This window comes from Mauremys reevesii, linkage group 2, assembly GCF_016161935.1.
Source record: "Mauremys reevesii isolate NIE-2019 linkage group 2, ASM1616193v1, whole genome shotgun sequence".
Lineage (NCBI taxonomy): Eukaryota > Metazoa > Chordata > Testudines > Geoemydidae > Mauremys > Mauremys reevesii.
Window position 1 is genome coordinate 79,582,985 of NC_052624.1, and position 17,463 is coordinate 79,600,447.

At 39.3% G+C, this 17,463-nt stretch overlaps 1 protein-coding gene and 1 long non-coding RNA gene across 3 annotated transcripts in view; one reads left to right on the forward strand and one right to left on the reverse strand.

Annotated features, from left to right (window-relative positions):
• Positions 1 to 17,463, reverse strand: part of NPHP3 (nephrocystin 3) — a 45,953-nt gene that overhangs the window by 12,678 nt on the left and 15,812 nt on the right. For both annotated transcript variants that reach the window (XM_039522909.1, XM_039522910.1), the window contains 14 exons: positions 14,360 to 14,463; positions 13,479 to 13,593; positions 12,486 to 12,629; positions 11,853 to 11,950; positions 11,335 to 11,437; positions 10,202 to 10,284; positions 8,821 to 8,959; positions 7,307 to 7,471; positions 5,895 to 5,992; positions 5,175 to 5,297; positions 4,294 to 4,483; positions 3,893 to 4,134; positions 2,060 to 2,135; positions 443 to 570 (listed from right to left, as the gene is read on the reverse strand). In XM_039522909.1, coding sequence (XP_039378843.1) covers positions 443 to 570; positions 2,060 to 2,135; positions 3,893 to 4,134; positions 4,294 to 4,483; positions 5,175 to 5,297; positions 5,895 to 5,992; positions 7,307 to 7,471; positions 8,821 to 8,959; positions 10,202 to 10,284; positions 11,335 to 11,437; positions 11,853 to 11,950; positions 12,486 to 12,629; positions 13,479 to 13,593; positions 14,360 to 14,463 — 1,808 coding nt within the window. The remainder of the gene's footprint in view (positions 1 to 442; positions 571 to 2,059; positions 2,136 to 3,892; positions 4,135 to 4,293; positions 4,484 to 5,174; positions 5,298 to 5,894; positions 5,993 to 7,306; positions 7,472 to 8,820; positions 8,960 to 10,201; positions 10,285 to 11,334; positions 11,438 to 11,852; positions 11,951 to 12,485; positions 12,630 to 13,478; positions 13,594 to 14,359; positions 14,464 to 17,463) is intronic.
• On the forward strand, positions 489 to 8,856 carry LOC120397229. The gene is made up of 3 exons (XR_005593730.1): positions 489 to 587; positions 3,922 to 4,169; positions 8,758 to 8,856. It is a non-coding gene; the product is annotated as an uncharacterized LOC120397229 (long non-coding RNA).

Genomic DNA, 17,463 nt, shown 5'->3' on the forward strand with positions numbered 1-17,463 from the left:
CATAGCATAACACTGGTGGTGGGAGAACATTGTGTAAATAAAGCCAGGGGTGCTGCATAACTGGAAGCCTCTCTGAGCTTTATTGGGGCAACCAGTGGGCCCCAGGAAGAGGGGCGGGCAGAGGACTTGTCACAATCCCCTATATATTAACAACTAGTGATAGTTAAATTTAATGTAGTAGTACATCAGTTCTAAAATAGGAAATGCAGTGATGTGTTAAATATCCAGATGCCAATAACACTCACTGTACAGTACACTTCAGATACTATGAGTGAATTTCATAATAGAAAACTAAAAGAAATTGGAAATTGCACTGTATTTAGTATTTGAGGGCATTTAGACTTATCACTGGGAATTTTTCATGTGGTTCCATATAATGCGTCTCATTAGATATAAGAAAGAGAGAGGGAATCTATGACTGTGTGACATAAACATTACTTACTCAAGATTATTCTGCAGATAATAGAGAACTCCAAGCTCATTGAGGGTTCGAGCATTATCTGGTGTGTCTTTGCCTAACGTGAGCTCTTCCAGCTGCAAGGCTCGTTGACGTAAAAGAGCAAATCCAAACTAAAGCAAAGCACAAGGTAATGAAAGTCCATCAGCATCAAAAGTTTAATATCTACAACTGAAATTCATTCCTGTGCAGAAGGACAGCACAAGGCCTTTGCGCAAATAGACCCCATGTAAGCCCTATTTTGAGACTTAAGGGTTGCATAGGCCTTTTGTTGGTCTCTGGATGGGGGTGAATTACACCCAGTATGCCTCCATGAAATCACAGGACTGGAAGGGACATCGAGAGGTCATCTAGTCCAGTCCCCTGCCTCATGGCAGGACTAAGTATTATCTAGACCATTCCTGACAGGTGTTTGTCTAACCTCCTCATAAAAATCTCCCACAACCTCTCTAGGCAATTTATTCCAGTGCTTAACCACCCTGACAGTTAAGAAGTTTTTCCTAATGTCCAACCTAAACCTCCCTTGATGCAATTTAAGCCCATTGCTGCTTCTCCTATCCTCAGAGGTTAAGAAAAACTATTTTTCTCCCTCCTCCTTGTAACAATCTTTTACATACTTGAAAACTGTTATGCCCCTCTCAGTCTTCTCTTTTCCATACAAAACAAACCCAATTTTTTTCTATCTTCTCTCCTAGGTCATGTGTTCTAGATTTTTAATCATTTTTGTCACTCTTCTCTGGACTCTAACTTATCCACATCTTTCATGAAATGTGGCACCCAGTACTGGACACAATACTCCAATTGAGGCCTAATCAGCGCGGAGTAGAACGGAAGAATTACTTCTCATGTCTTACTTACAACACTCCTGCTAATACATCCCAGAATGATTTTTGCTTTTTTAGCAACAGCGTTACACTGTTGACTCATTTAGTTCATGGTCCACTATGACCCTCAGATCCCTTTCCACAGTATTCTGAAATTCATCCTATTTACTTCACATCATTTCTCCAGTTTGTCCAGATCATTTTGAATTTTTATCCTATCCTCCAAAGCACTTGCAACCCCTCCCAGCTTGCTATCATCCGCAGACTTTATAAGTGTGTTCTCTATGCCATTATCTAAATCACTGAAGTGCCATAAAAAGGAAGCACACTCTTAGGGCTTCATCCTTAAACCACTACCAAGTATACTGCTTACTGGCATTGTCACCATTGTGACATTGTTATCTATGGTAGTAGGCACTATGCACAGTAGTGTTGTAGAATTAAGTCCTCAGTTACCTCCTACAGAGCAATTTCTCTAGTTTCCTTTCAACAACATATAGTCTCAGCATGAAATTTGAATCCCCAATGTCTGATATTTGGAGGGTTTCTATAGCCACTTATTTATTTTCCATCACTCACCACTATATTCCAGTTGTACTTATCCACCTTTATTTCCAGTGAGGTTGAAAGAGCAGACACCAATGCTGCTCCTAAAGTGGTTAAGATGGCAAACTTTCAATTATCAAAAGCACTTAAGCCTCAGATTTTTAGGACACTTCATCATCCATTCAACAAAGCCACAGCTAGCCCCTATTTTGATTAAGTATCAAATCTTTACCAAATTGCCTTTCCGCCTTGCTGCTTTTTGTCGCATTTTAAAGGATTTTTTCCTCAGCTGTTCAGCTTGTTCATATCTGAAAATAGTTATTTAAAATGTTAGAACACCATACATGGCAACGGTATACATTTTGGGTTAGATTTTCAAAATGCCACCTAAGTGACTTAAGAGCACAAATCCCCCTGAAAGTGACCTATCAGGTTTCAGAGCGGTAGCCGTGTTAGCCTGTATCAGCAAAAACAATGAGGAGTCCTAGTGGCACCTTAGAGACTAACACATTTATTTAGGCCTAAGTTTTCATGGGCTAGAACCCACTTCATCAGATGCACGAAGTGGAAAATACAGGAGCAGGTATAAATACACGAAAGGATCACGCATTTTGTCAAAGATGGAAGTATGCAAAATGCTTATGACTGCATTAGGGGTGTTAACAGGTTAGCAAGATTATTCTGTTACCCCTCCCTCTGAGCGGGTATTGGAATCCTGCAAAGAAATGCTGACTAGTTGTAGACGGCATGTCTTAATTCCACCCCAAATATAAACAGATGCAAGCTGCTTTCTGTATAGAGAGAACTGGCGAGTAATCAAAAACTCTAAAGCCAATGCTAGAAACTTCCTAGTTTGAAGGAGAAACTTAGGCTGAACTATTATGTTATTGCCACTGCCCTTAAAAGAAAATCCCCAAGAAAGAGGAGTGAGTTTGAACACAAATCTAGAGTGCGTTCGGCAACTGAGAAGGACAGGACTCAGAGTCTTGGTTTTCCATGATTTGGTTGGAGAGTAGTTTGCAGAGAGAGAAAGAGGAAAATTTTGGCAGTTTCCTCTAGAATTACATGCAAGTACAGGAGCTTGATCTGCAGAGTCAACAGTACAAACTGTACCAAGGAACTTTTTGAATGAGTGTTACACCGAAGTACATTTCCTGGGGGAGGACTCCTTCCCTTTCTCCCCTCACCAATATCACTAGCCTATTTGCAATGAGCACTGGGAAAGGATTTGCCTCATAAGAAGTGTCAGGATATCTTCAGTATATTAAAGTATGTGTTGAAGAAGAAGGATGTTCTTGTCCTTAAGGCACTGGGTTAGGACTAAGGAGATCTGGGTTTTGTTCCTGGCTCCACCAGAGACTTACTGTCACATTGGAAAGGTCACTTAATACATGTGCATTAAAGGGTAAATTAAGGGTAAATCATTTTGCTCATATGTAAAACGTCCCTACTCCATAGACATGGTATTAAAATAAAACAAGTAGGATTTGGATACATTTATCCTTTGGAAAACCCATAGAAATCTGCAACCGGACTTGTAAATTCTACCTACACATTTGCCTGGGGCTAGTAATTTGTTTTTGATGGAAAAGAAAAATCTCCTTAAGATATTTTTCCCTGTTATCATCAGTCACCAGGTAAAGACAGGTGAGTAGATGCTGCTGTTCTTAATAAATAAATAATAAATAATAATTAATAATAAATAATGATACCACCTACCTCCTGTGTTTGGGCTGGTAAGTATTCACAACCATTTTGCGAGGGTGACAATTGTACCAATACAAGGGCATTTTTAAAAAAAGATTACTTTGTTATAACTATATATTTGAATAATGCACAAATATGTTTACTAATCTTTTTCTAGACCCCAAATCTTTTTCTAGATTCCTCCTCTTGAAAGAAACACATAGTTCTCATTAATATTAATAGCAGTTCTGCACATGCATCAAAAGGAAGTTAAATCTATTAAAATGTGTAATTGTAGAAACAAATAGACAATGTAACAACCTCAAAAGACTTGCATGTTATGACAAATCCAGGAAATCACCACTACTATTAATCTTACTTGTTCTGTTTCTGGTATAATGTTGCAAGTGCATCCAGTTCACGAGCAACCCTGGGATGTTCAGCCCCATAAGCATTTTCAGAGATTTCCAGAGCCTGCTTATATAACTGCTCAGCATTTCCAAACTTCTTCCACTGCACATATACTCCTGCTAACTGATGGAGGGACTGTGCTACCCTGGGGTGATCAGGATCCAGTGCAGTCTCCCGAATTTCCAGAGAACGCTGCAGAGGAGCAACTGCCTGTAATAAAGGAGTTGAGAATGTGACTAGAACAGGTAAGATAATGTACAAAAAACACTGCAACACAAAACATCTTACCAGGCACATACTATGCTCTGCTTAAATTCCTTGCTTGCTTGCTGTTACATGGTATTCTCTTTGGTTCCTAGATGCACTTACCTGGCTGAGAAGGCCTAGATCTTTTAAGAATCGTCCCAGAGTTTCATAAAGATCAGCCAGACGGATCATACTTTCCTCTCCCTCACAGCTTTTCTCATATTGCTTTAGAGAGTCAAAATACTCTGCTGCCATTGAACTCTTATCTTTTCCGACAAGCTGCCAGTAACTCAGTAATTCTGCAAAATGCCCCCTGTTTTAACATGAAAAGTAAGAAGTAAAATACAGAACACCAAATCTCCATGCTCAGAACCAGCTACCATGCTGGATGACAGGGTGCAAGGAATGGGGAATATGCATGTCAGGAATTTTCCCTCATGCTGCAAAGCAGCTCTGTGAAGGCTACTGTAGTCCAACAGTCAGAATGACCTATGCAGCACCTTACTGCTCTCCCAACTGTGAAGCAGTGGAAGGACAGAGGGTCTCTGCATGACAGTGGATTCACTGCCCCGCCCCCTGGTGCACCTACACACTATCATGTTCAGAGCACCCACAAGCAGGGTTCACGCTACACCAGGATATACCTAGGTGCACAAAAGGGATCGGCTGCAATGGAACAGCACTGGTTCCCATGCCTTGGGTGCTTTGCAACCAGCCAGCCAGGCAGGGTATCCCATAAGTGGTACCTCACTAGATATTGCCATATAACTTTATGCTTTGCTATTTCTCACCACCCTTTCAGTTAGCACCCTTCAGCCAGCTTTCAATCTCTGCCATAGGGTTACATACTGGCCTAGTAAATTTCTTCCATCTTTGTACATTTTATCATTTCTATTATTTATTTTTTAAACAAAACATTAAAGACACTTTATTTCATGCCTTTAACTTAACACTAAACCATTTCAGTATGTTTATACATACAAAGGCCCTGGCTACTCTCTTACCTTTTGTAAAGATTCTGAGATACAAAGAGGTTCAGGAGACACTTGTGTAGCTTCTGCTTGTTGCCTTGTTGTTGGAAAAGCCAAGGAAGTTCATCTGCACTTCTCCAAGTCACTCTGCCTTGACTAATGGAAGAAAAGCAACCAAAATAAAATCCTTTTCCATTCCTAACATTTAAAATTATAGGGCTTGATTTGGAAAATAGTAAGTCATACAACTACATGGACAAACAACCAGTTAGCCTCTTAGATCACCAATTACCTGACTTGTGTATGCAATTTCCCACCCCCTTTTTGTGAAAAGGAGGTCTATAATATGAAACTATTAACTACAGCTTGAATCAAAGATCCAAAGTCTGTCTTTGACTCTTTACAGATTACAGATTATTAACAGATCTACAAAACTCATGAAACCTAAGGTAATACAAAAACAAAATGTCCCCAAGTTATCCTTAGACTGGTCAGCACACCCTCATTTACTGACATGTTTTCATGCAAACAAAAGTTTTACAAAAGGGCAAACCCTGTACCCTGTGCATAGCCTGAATTTCTAGGCTCTGTGCCCAGATGGTCCATGAGAGCTGAGGAAGGTATTGTTTCCTCCAGCATAGATTGCTCCTGTGTTCTCAGGCCTATAGTACCTGTGTTTCCTCTGTGTCCCCCCTCTCCCTGGCAGATTAGTATGGCTATAAAGACTATAACATTTCTTGTGTTCTGAAATACCTTAGCTGCACGGTGAAGTAGTCTATTAGTTTTCCTCTGTAAGTAGAAATAATATTTTGACCTTCTTCCATGTATTCTAGTCTCACCGTTTCCCAAGCCTGAAAAAGAGAGTTATAGTAATCAATATATGTCTGTTACATACTAACAATGCATGGGGCTCCCTACAAGACACAAAAGGGAAACAAGGATCTTGTGCTGAGGAATTTTAAATCTTTTTTTTTTTTTTTGCTAAAGGGATCTTCAACTTGAAAGCAAATCAGTTTTTTAAAAATGAGTTAAGAGAAGCTACAAAGGCCCAAGGGATTTAAGAAGAGGAAATGTATCATATTGTGGGAGAGGGAGTGGGGAAAGGAGGAAGCCTGATATTTATTTTTCTCAGTAACAATTTCATTGGGTCTTTCATGTTCCCCTTGACCTTGGAAACTGTAACTCTTTTGGTTGCCACTAACATCATCGTTCTCAAATAGCCTCCCAGGCTTTGCTGGGAAAGGGGAAGATAATGGAGGTACAACTGATAATGTATATTTACTTTTTGTGAAACTAATAAAGTTATACATTGTTGGCATTCAACTATACTATAAACAAAGTACTAAATTAGGCTAAAGCTCCTAGATTTATCACTTGCTTAAAAATTATCATCCTCCTTTCCCCTTCAATTCTGGCCTGATTTTTAGTAGACAATATTTTCTCGGACCGCTAGAGTTAGCAATCAATGAGAAAGCAACTTTTGAATGCTGATGGAGAACAACATTGATCATCCTGGTAAGAATTCTCAAGATAGCAGACACTGACATCAGATCAGAACTGAAGGGAGAAAGAGTGGGAGAGAAGACAAGCATATAAACAAAATTATGTAGTTTAAAGGCTATCTAGTTAACCACCAGAGCTAGAAATTAATGCATAACTGGCAACTTGGGAATCTCCCGCTTTCCATGGCGTACATCATTTATTTCTAGTCTTGTTGGTTCTCTAGACCTTAAAAATGGTCACACCTTTTAGACCAGCAGTGCTCTTTAGCACTGGACCAGGGCTTAATAAAGGACTGGTCCTGGACCTTGGAGCAATGAATTTTTTATTCCGAGGAGGGAAAAAATACAAACACGTAGTATGGCTTTGCAATCATTCAAATAGTCAAGAATAACGCAGGCACAAAAAAACAACAAACACTTTGTAGACTAAGTCAATGACAATTACATAAAAAAATTAAACAGACTTATATAGTATGCTTGTGTGTCTAAGGGAAGACAGCAGGCCATACTGCTTTGATTTACCTTGTTGTAAATCTAGAGAAACATAAGTGGATTCAAAGTTACTCTTGGAGTTACACCAATGTATTTAAGAGCAGAGTTTGGCGAAATATTTCTAATTTAGTGGAGTATTATTTGCATATGTCTAAATGTATGGAATCTTACCTGGAGATGCTGAAACTTTAGCAAACCACAGCCATATGTCAGCATACACATCTTGTGCAGACTGTGAACTAGAGAGGCTAACGTGGCACAGGATAGTTCGGGATAAAGTTCCATCAGCTCTGATTCACTCACTCCATTGTGGCTAACACTGATGAGACAGAGAACCTGTGTAGCCAAAACATTAATGCTTTCATAAGTTTAACAACTGCTCAGTGAGTAACTCAGGTATATTGAATCCCAAGATAAATACTGAATGCCAGGTTTTAAAACATAATATAGGCTTCCTTGATACATGTAGTACACAAATTAATTCCACCTAAAGATGAAGTTATGGATGTACAATTCAGGCAAAATTCTGCTTGGTTACACTGGTGTCAATCTGGAATCAATCTTATTGGCTTCAGTGGAATGACTGAATGATTTATACTGGAGTAAATAAAGGCAATATTGGGCCCAACATGACTTATAAGACAGTGACTTCAGAAATCTTTCCAAAAATATACAAAACCATGTCTCTAGTGAACATTGTTACCCAAGCATTCTGGAAATATTTATGTAGTTTTTAATATAGTAACTGGTTTAAAAAATAGGGACTATTTAGATTGGAAACATTATAGAAAGGGTAAAGTATTCATCTTTGGGGTCCCCATATAAGACTGTTATGCAAATTTGTCAATTTCCATTTTACTACAGCAAATTAAATACATATTTTATCCTTCAAAAAGTGTTTTGTTGAAGCAATAAGGGAACTTCAGATATTGCAGTTGTTCGAGACGCTATTCAGTACAATATAAATATCTTAATCTCATAAGAACTACATGCACCAAAATTGCCTGCAAATACAATTATAAGTATTACAGCTGTCACTTTCTGAGACAAATTTGTACCTCATGTAACTTCAATGAGATGGATTTGGCTATTAACTTTTTTTTCTTTTAGAATAACCCAAACATTAGATACTGGCTCTTGAATGTTTGTGGATCAATATCTTAACAGAAGGGCAACAAGATGGAGCACTACTTAAGTGCCTGCTATAGACCACCAAATCATAGTAGAGAACAGGATGACTGGCTCCTTAAGCACCTATCTATAAAGTATAGAGGGAAAAAAGCTGTTATTATGGGGACTTCAATTTGAGTGACATGTGGTGGAGGGCTCAGTTCTAAAATGTCCTCAGAATTTCTAAAAGTTACAGATTATTTCCTAACTCAAGAAGCGTTTCAGCCAACACAGGGAAATTTTGTATTAGACCTTTTCTTGACTGAAAGGAATTGATCACAGAACTAAATATTTGTGGTTACTTGGTTTAAGTGAGCATAGCTTGATTATATATGTTATGTGCAGAACAGGACACTGTCCAATCTAGTGCTATATATATTTGGCACTTTAAAAAAGGCCAATTTCACACAACTGAAAAGTCGTCAAATACTTTGTTTTTATTTAATTCACAGAAACTCATCCAGAGGAAAGGGAACATGTTTCTTCCAAAAGTTTCCATTGCATTGTTGGCTTACCTCTCTCATAAGGTGTTTGTCTTTATCGTTCAGCATGGACTCCTGAATTGATCTCAGAATAAGTCCATACAGTGATACTGTATCTTGACACTGGAAACACTGTTGAAGGATTTCATCAATATTTCCTGCACTTCCAGCACTGAGCGAATAGACAAGATTAGCTTTTTTAATATGTTAAATTTGACAACCACAAAGTGCATTTAAGCTATTAAAGATCTTCATCTTGTGAAGTGCTATGTGCCCTCAACTTTTACTGGCTTCAGGAGGTACATCCGACGAAGTGGGTATTCACCCACGAAAGCTCATGCTCCAGTACGTCTGTTAGTCTATAAGGTGCCACAGAACTCTTTGCTGCTTTTACAAATCCAGACTAACACGGCTACCCCTCTGATACTATTTTATAAAGTGTGTCTCCAGCAGCAACTAAGCAACTAAAAATATAATATTTAAATAATAAAGAACAAGCAGCAATTGTGAGCCACCAATCACAAGCATCCTCCCTTGGAGTCTCTAAAGTGAGACTGACGGTCTTTTAAAAAGATATGTGCTGGATCAGCCACAAGTTGCTGTGCTCAGTTATGTTCTTTGACACAGTAGGGAGGATGAATCCTCTCCACCTGCAGGTGAAATTTTATGTCCTGTATTACGCAGGAGGTCAGACCAGAGGATCATAGTGGTGCTCCCCAGTTCTTAAAATCTTATGGACTCATCTATATGGCCCCGAAGTTTGAATTATGTGGGTGTGAAGTGTTCCACTGTAACTGTCCCGTGTGGACACTGCTAGTGCAAACTAAAAGGTACTTAGTTCACATTAACATAAACCTGTTTGAAGAGGAATATGTTAATACGCACTAGCTACCTTTTAATTCATACTAGCAGCAGCATTCTCATGGTGCACACTGGAGTTTACACCCCCATAGTCCACACTGCAGCGCAGTCTAGGATGCAAAGCATCAGGCACATCAGCCCACAGACAAAGCACCTCTCAATATAAAAGGAATACTTCCCAATTAATATTTAAAAAGGGAATAAAGGGACTGACAGCAACAAAAAGAAGAGTGAAGCAAAAGGATGGAGAGAGACCTGGATTTGGTTCCTGGATTCAGAATAGGGAGAGGATAATATACTATATTCAGATTCAGTGGGTACCTAAATATTAGCATCAAAATGGGACAGATCATTAATTCTGTAAAGTGCTGCTTTCTTTTCCTTTTTATAGAAAAATGGGGAAAATAACTTTCTATTTTCTTCTGCTAAAGCAGTTTCATCTCAACAAAGAATAATTCTTTTTCAATTGAACATTTTCTGATATGCTGATAAAGCAATTTGTATTTTTAAAATCCACAGACTCGCACAATAATGTCAGGCCATCTCAACTTACCAAGCAATCATTTTGCCCAAAAGAGTGACATACAAAGCATTGCAAGTTGTGGCAGAACGACAGTGTTTCTCAAGTTTCTTCTCCTAAGACAAGTGTTTAAAGAAACATTATAAGCCAATGTAATATTAAGCACTCTGAAGAGTTAAGGATTTGACACTAAAACACAGATTGTGGATGTTAAAAAAGCACATCATGACTAGTGTAAAAAACGTTGTGTGTTTTTCCATCATGTGGGATATATGTAAGTGAAGGCTTCCTTTCAAGTTAAGGATCAAATAGGGCTAGATCATCTCAAGAGATGATCTGCACCTTGTTAGTATCAGGCTCCATGGATAGGATTCAAAATGGCTTCCTTGCACATGTCCAAGCATTTTTACTGCAAATACATATTATTACTAAAACAGGAGGACATGTCGGCAGAAAGATGGGTAAAAGTATAGTTCCTTTACTAGTAATGTATACTATTCCATCCATAGGCGCCAACTTTCTCTGGCACCGGTGGGTGCCCGCGCTCCCCGGCCCCTTTCCCTGCTCCTGGCCCCGCCCCAACTTCACCCTTTCCCCGCCTCTGGCCCCGCTCCCATCCCAACCCCATCCCCAAAGTCCCCGCCCTAACTCTGCCCACTCCCTGCCCCTATTGGATCCCTTCCCCAAATCCCTGCCCCGGCCCCGCCTCTTCCCACAGCGCACCACGTTCCCCCTCCTCCCCACTCCCTCCCTGCCCCGCGAATCAGCTGTTTTGCGGCGCAAGCACTGGGAGGGAGGGGGGAGAAGCAGGATGTGGCAGCGCGCTTGCGGAGGTAAGCTGGAGCGAGGGGGCAGGGCGGGGAACTGCCGGTGAGTGCTGAGCACCCACCAATTTTTTTCCGTGGGTGCTCAAGCCCCGGAGCACCCACAGAGTCGGCACCTATGATTCCATCTGAATTTGGTGCTATCAGCCTCTGGATACAAATATTTACACCAAATCCTGTGTAAAATGGCTATAAGTTAACTAAATAAAACACATTTTCCTGGCTATTGAAACATTAACAAAAATAAGCTTTTGTCAGCTCATTTTACTCTTCCACATCTTTATAAAAATTTGTACTAGACTCTAGAGTGAAATACTTTCAACAGAATTACAACAGACATACCTGTTCTTTGGTCAATTTAACATCTGCACAGCTACATTCTGCACTAATGAGACGTTTCACATCTTTAGAATTCAATGGCTCAAGATGAAGAGTTGGCCACAACCTTTTAGTGGGAGAGAACAAAATGACACTAAAATCCAGCAAAATAGTATGTGAAAGAAAAGAGACCTAACTACTTGAAGGGGGAAAAAAAGAAGATACCAATGCAGAAATCTGAAACTACACTCTTCTGCTGTTAAAGGATTTTAATAATACAAAGTCACATTTGTATTTTAACCTTGCCGTAAGACAGATGACTACATCAAAGTACTGGAAGTCTGCAAGTGCACATGCCTACGTTTAATATGCATTATAATATGTTCAGTGGGGAAAATCCAAATCCAAAATTCCCACCGACTTCAGTGGGTAAAAAATCAGATTCAGATTTTATTCTGCAACATATTATATTTATATATAATGTGTATAATAAGTATATTCAAATCCAGGCTACTTTGAAACCTCCCCAAAGAACAACATACCTCCATGCCTGAGGACATGTTTCCACGTTCACAGATACAATCACTCTTACATTCACTGGCAGGGGATCTATCAGCCATTTCATATGTTTTTCAGCTTGCTTAAAAACAAGTTTCAGAGCATTAATTCAAAATTCATTAAAAACAAATGCCACAAATCACTATCATCTCATTAACTGTTCAGCCCAGTGAAAACAATCTTCATTGCCTCCGTTCTCTTAAAATTGTTCAGGACCACATTTCTTATATAGAGCCAAACTCCCCTTTTTATGTGCACCAGCATGGTGACAACTTAAGTAAAGTAGTTGGCATGGTGTCATGTAGACTCTCACCACCTACAGATTGGATACGTGACCTGACCCACAAATCAGTCCATAATTTTGGATCCACCCCCAGCAGATAATGCAATGAGACAGATCAAAAGGCAACGTGCTCTGGCAAATTCCAGAAATACAAAGTTTTAATAGATAAATCAAATGACAATTTAATTAATCTAGTAAAACTGCAAAATATTTTCTACTTATTTTCTCTCTCATAGTAAACTTATTGTTTTACTGTCTCACTGTCACTACTAACCTGATACATCACTCCAAGTTTATTTTGCACTTGTAAAGGCCAACTAGGTTGGAAATGTACCTGTATTTGGTCTATAGAGTCAATAATTATGATAATGCTGCCTTGGTGACGAGCAGAAAGTTTTTCCAGCCAACGAGGAAATTCTTCCAAGAGCTTAGCTGGATCCAATGTTAAAGGTGACACTAACCAAGAATGCTGCATGAGCTGCAAAATTAAAAACATGCATAAAAATATTGCATCTTAAGAAATGCTTAGGGGAGTTGGACAGAAAGAAACAGGTGGACAGAAGATAAAATCATTCACTCCTGGGGAGCTGATTTCAAACAAGTCCATACAAAGTTGTTTTCCCTTCACTGCATATAAGGAGCAAGACATTTTTTAAAAAGGAGAATGTTTTTTGAAGTTCTTATATATTTAACTTTAGATGGACAATGTGAGGTTAAAAATCCCATGGGACCATCTGAGGAATAAGAAGTGTGGAAAAGGTATAAATAAAAATGTGTAGGCTTTTAACAACACAGGGAAGAGTTGACTTAATCTTTCTGAAGGGCTCAGTCCTGTGCAGCCCTGAGTGATTTCTTTTGAAGATAAAGAGAGCTCAGATCCTGGCAGAATCAGGCCCCTCACTTATTCCACACATATCAGACATGTACTTTTAAAACAAATTAACATAGAAGAACAATAGTCCAACTACAGTGTGGTGCCAACTGGCAAATGCAGCTTCAGGTTTCTCAATGCATAGATAAAACAGATGCCATCTGCTTCTTTTCTTGGCCACATGGCAGGAAATAGTAAAAGAAGCTTATGTGGCTTTCTTTATAAACCATCAATATTTTTCATCTGAATCATAATTGATGACAATGTATTATGAAAAGCCTCAGAGAGGATATTTTAATTTATTTCTGATATATGATCAACTCAACAAAATGGGGGCAATCATCATCTGTATCACCCTGATTTGGTACAGAAGGGCCATAAGAACTTTAAACAGATTCTCACACACACACACACAAAATGAATAATGCTATATGTGCCAAACAATAACTAGAGTACCTTTAAAGTAAGCCGTTTAATTATTAGTGCAGATTCTGAACTGGCAGACATGGGTCTCCCAACAAAGTGATAGAGAATTAGTGTGTTTGGTGAATGCTTCTGTTGCAGTTGAATCCTAACGGGGGAAAAAAAAAACACACACACACACATTCCCAATAGCCCACATTTTTGCAAATATATTGTTATTTCCAATAAATATTATTGTAGATTTGTCAAATGTAATTATACATTTTAGCTTGGCATGTGCATCATATACATAATAAAATAAGTCAGACAATCATCCATAATTAAATATTTTACATCAGAATTTTCACTTTTGATCTCCATTGGACTAGAGGGATTTTCAGATACTCGCTACATTCACAGATTACAAAGATAAAACATCAAAAAGAGGAGATCCTTGGGGGAGGAGACAGTAATGAATTCCCTGATGGCATCTGCATTCAAGTGTTACTAATCTGATTACTGTCAGTTCATTTTATGGCAGCAGGTTCTATTGTAGCTCATGAGAGACTGCAAGATGCATTTCTGCAACAGGTTTCTGGATTTGGATCCTCCCTCCCATTTACCCTCGGCGGGGACTTAGCAGAGGTGACACTTTCCCTTGGAGCCACCACCACCCTCATTCTCAGAACAGTGTACAGACCCCTGTGAAGGAGTTGAGGTTTGGGGTTCTCCGTGGCACCGTCCCCTGTGGGTTGTAACTGGTGCCTAGAGGGGAACAACTATTCAAGTGTTACTAAAACCAGAACTAGACTTTACAGTGTGCTTTTGGAACTTCAGTATTTTTCTAATGCTGGTTTCTCCTGCTACCAATCCAGTGTTGTGCCGTTCTTGTTTGAAGTGTAATTTTAAAAAAGATTAACCATTTTTAAAAATACCATTTTGACAGGAGAAGAGATTTGCCAGAGCCTGGTCCTCCAGACACAAGAAGAGGTGGGATGGGTGCTGGTGCTGCCACTAGATCATTTAGACGTTCATAATACTGCAAACACAACAATTTAAGTTACAATGGCTCCAGTATTAAAGAAATACATATACGAATTAATTAATATACTGATTAATGCATCCTCCAAATATTTAAGTGAACACTTAACTTTAAGACTGTTTAAGTTCCATTGAAGTCAAAGGGACTAAGAGTAAAACAAAATATATGGATACAGAAACAAAGTGGTTTTGTTGTTGCTTTTTTAATGGGGAAGAAAGAATGGAAAGTGCTAGAATCACTAAAAACTACTATTTAATACCTCTTCCATAAAATGTTTTAAAGTAGAAAATAATTTTTAAAAATTAGTTTGGGATGAATTTGCAGTACTAATAAATGTGACTGACTAGTGGCACTGGTACAGTAACACCTAGTACAAGAAGGCATGCAATTCCCCCTGCACCTCTGCTAATGTACTGCAATCTTGGAGTGCCAGACCTCAGTGGTGTTCCAGACTTGTGTCTCATGAGAATGTATTACCAACTGGACTAAATTATTATGTTGTGGTTTTATGAGGTAAGCAAATGTTCATCATGGACTAGAGTGAGACAAAAATTCATTTTGACATGTGACAAGGCAAATTTGAATGTAGACCTCCGAGAACAGTGGTTAGTGCATTAGGTTTAATTCCCTGCTGCATCACAGACTTCTGTGTGACCCTGGGCAAGTCACTTAGCCTTTCTGTGCCTCACTTACCCATCTCTAAAATGAGGATAATGGCACTGCCACACACAGTGTCGTGAGGATAAATACAGGCACTCAGACACTATGTTGATGGGGGCGGGGGCACATAAAAAACTAAGATAGATAGCCAAGGACAAAAGGATAGTGCTCTAATGTTCCATGTCACTTGATCATATGGAACTGGCTATTTTTAGAAGCTACAAATTCTTATAGAGCCAGCAGTACAGAATACTATGAATGAAGAATAGCAGAGCACATTCCTTACAATTCTAAGGAAAGGAATTATCTCTGTGTTAACTTTTTAATTTCTATTTCTAAAGAAAGTTAATCAAATTTACTGGAAAAACGGCATTCAAACTTGTCTGTTCCAGCTTTCATCTCTATTGGAGGCAGCACAGCAGACGGTGTCAGGTTTGCCAATAATGTATGGGACACAACATCTGTCAGTGGGAGATGGACAGTTTTCCAGGACTAACTCCTCACATTTGATCCCTATCATTACATTTTTGCATTCCAAAACCTCATGGAAGAGATTCTTTCCCATTACGGCCTAGCCCCTGAGTGCTGCTGTGGCAGTGTAGAGGAGCCATAAAAGCCCCTGAGCCCGGGTTCCCTCGGTACAGGTACTGCATTAATTCAATCCTTTCTAGGTGTATCTGGTTTTGACACTCCTAGTTTTACAAGGGCTTACAGGTGAGCCAGCCCAGGAAGTACTGAGCATTTCAGTACTCCTTTATTTTTAATGTTACTATGTCTTTCTCTCACACAGCTGTCGGCTCACTTAGATTGTATCTAACAAAGAAATTATACTACTTTAACTATTCCCGTATGTTGTTAAAGTGGTGCAACCCCCGAGTGTGAGCGCATTTATAGGTGAATGGTATAGCTTATTCGTGTAAAGGGTGGAGGAACAGCTACGCTGGTATAAGGCACCTTTATGCTGCTATAACTAGAAGTTACATTGATTTAACTACTTCAGTAGATAATTCATACCCTTAACTGAAATAGTTCAATCAATACAAAAATTGTGGATAGACCAGGGCTTACACAGGACTGCTGGCAAGTCCTGGAACAGGGGGTGCGATCATAGTGCATGGTACAATAGCCATTTTGAGAAGCTCCAGGTTGAAGAGCAGTTCAAAGACAGTCCAGGGAGGACTGCTGTAATTTAGAGCAGTCCCCTCAACTTCCTAAATTACAGCATGGGCCACTTTGATTCCCAATCAACCCAAAATCCCAGGGACAAAATGATGGCTTATAGCCACCTTTGCCCTGCTTTCTCGGTGCTGTGCTTGTGCGTGCTGCATCTCCAAGAGGCACAAGCATACATTGTCAGCCAGTTCCTCTAGGAAGCACAGCACAGCATAAAAGCACACCGACCTATTCAAACAGCAACATAATTCCCCACCAGAGGCACATTTCACAGATTCCTCTAGATCGGGATAGGCAATCTATGGCACGCGTGCCAAAGGCGGCATGCGAGCTGATTTTCAGTGGCACTCTCACTGCCCAGGTCCTAGCCACCGATCCAGGGGGGTCTGCTTTTTAATTTAATTTTAAATGAAACTTCCTAAACATTTTAAAAACCTTATTTACTTTACTTACAACAACAGATTAGTTATATATTATAGACTTATGAAAAGAGACCTTCTAAAAACGTTAAAATGTATGACTGGCACGCAAAACCTTAAATCAGAGTGAATAAATGAAGACTCGGTACACCACTTCTGAAAGGCTGCCGACCCCTGCTCTAGATATATTAATTCAATCCTTTCTAGGTGTATCTGTTTTTGATACTCCTAGTTTTACAAGGGCTTACAGGTGAGGCAGCCCAGGAAGTACTGAGCATTTCAGTACTCCTTTATTTTTAATGTTACTATGTCTTTCTCTCACACAGGCACAGATACATTAAGATTGTGGGATTATACGATAGTCTTTTCATTATCCAATTCCAACAGACCTAATTCTCTGTATTGAGACAGGGCTTTCATTTGCTTCAAAGAGCTGTTTGAGACCTTTCATTTAGGCTTCAAAGTATGGTGTGTTACCCACCTTCTAAGAGAACCCCTTATTTCTAGACGGCATGCTATCACGGCAACATTTCCTCCAATGGAGAAACAAGTACCATTTCTTCAACAAGGACACTTTAAGACAGACATAACTGGCATTGTTCCAGAAACTAAATATGTCATCTGTCTAACACCTGTGGTCTCCTCTAGCCTAAGGTGTGAAAGCCCCAAGGTTGTTCTCAAACATAGGTCCTTCCATACAACAGCATTACTGCTGCACATGAAACAGAGAGACATTTATTTCCCT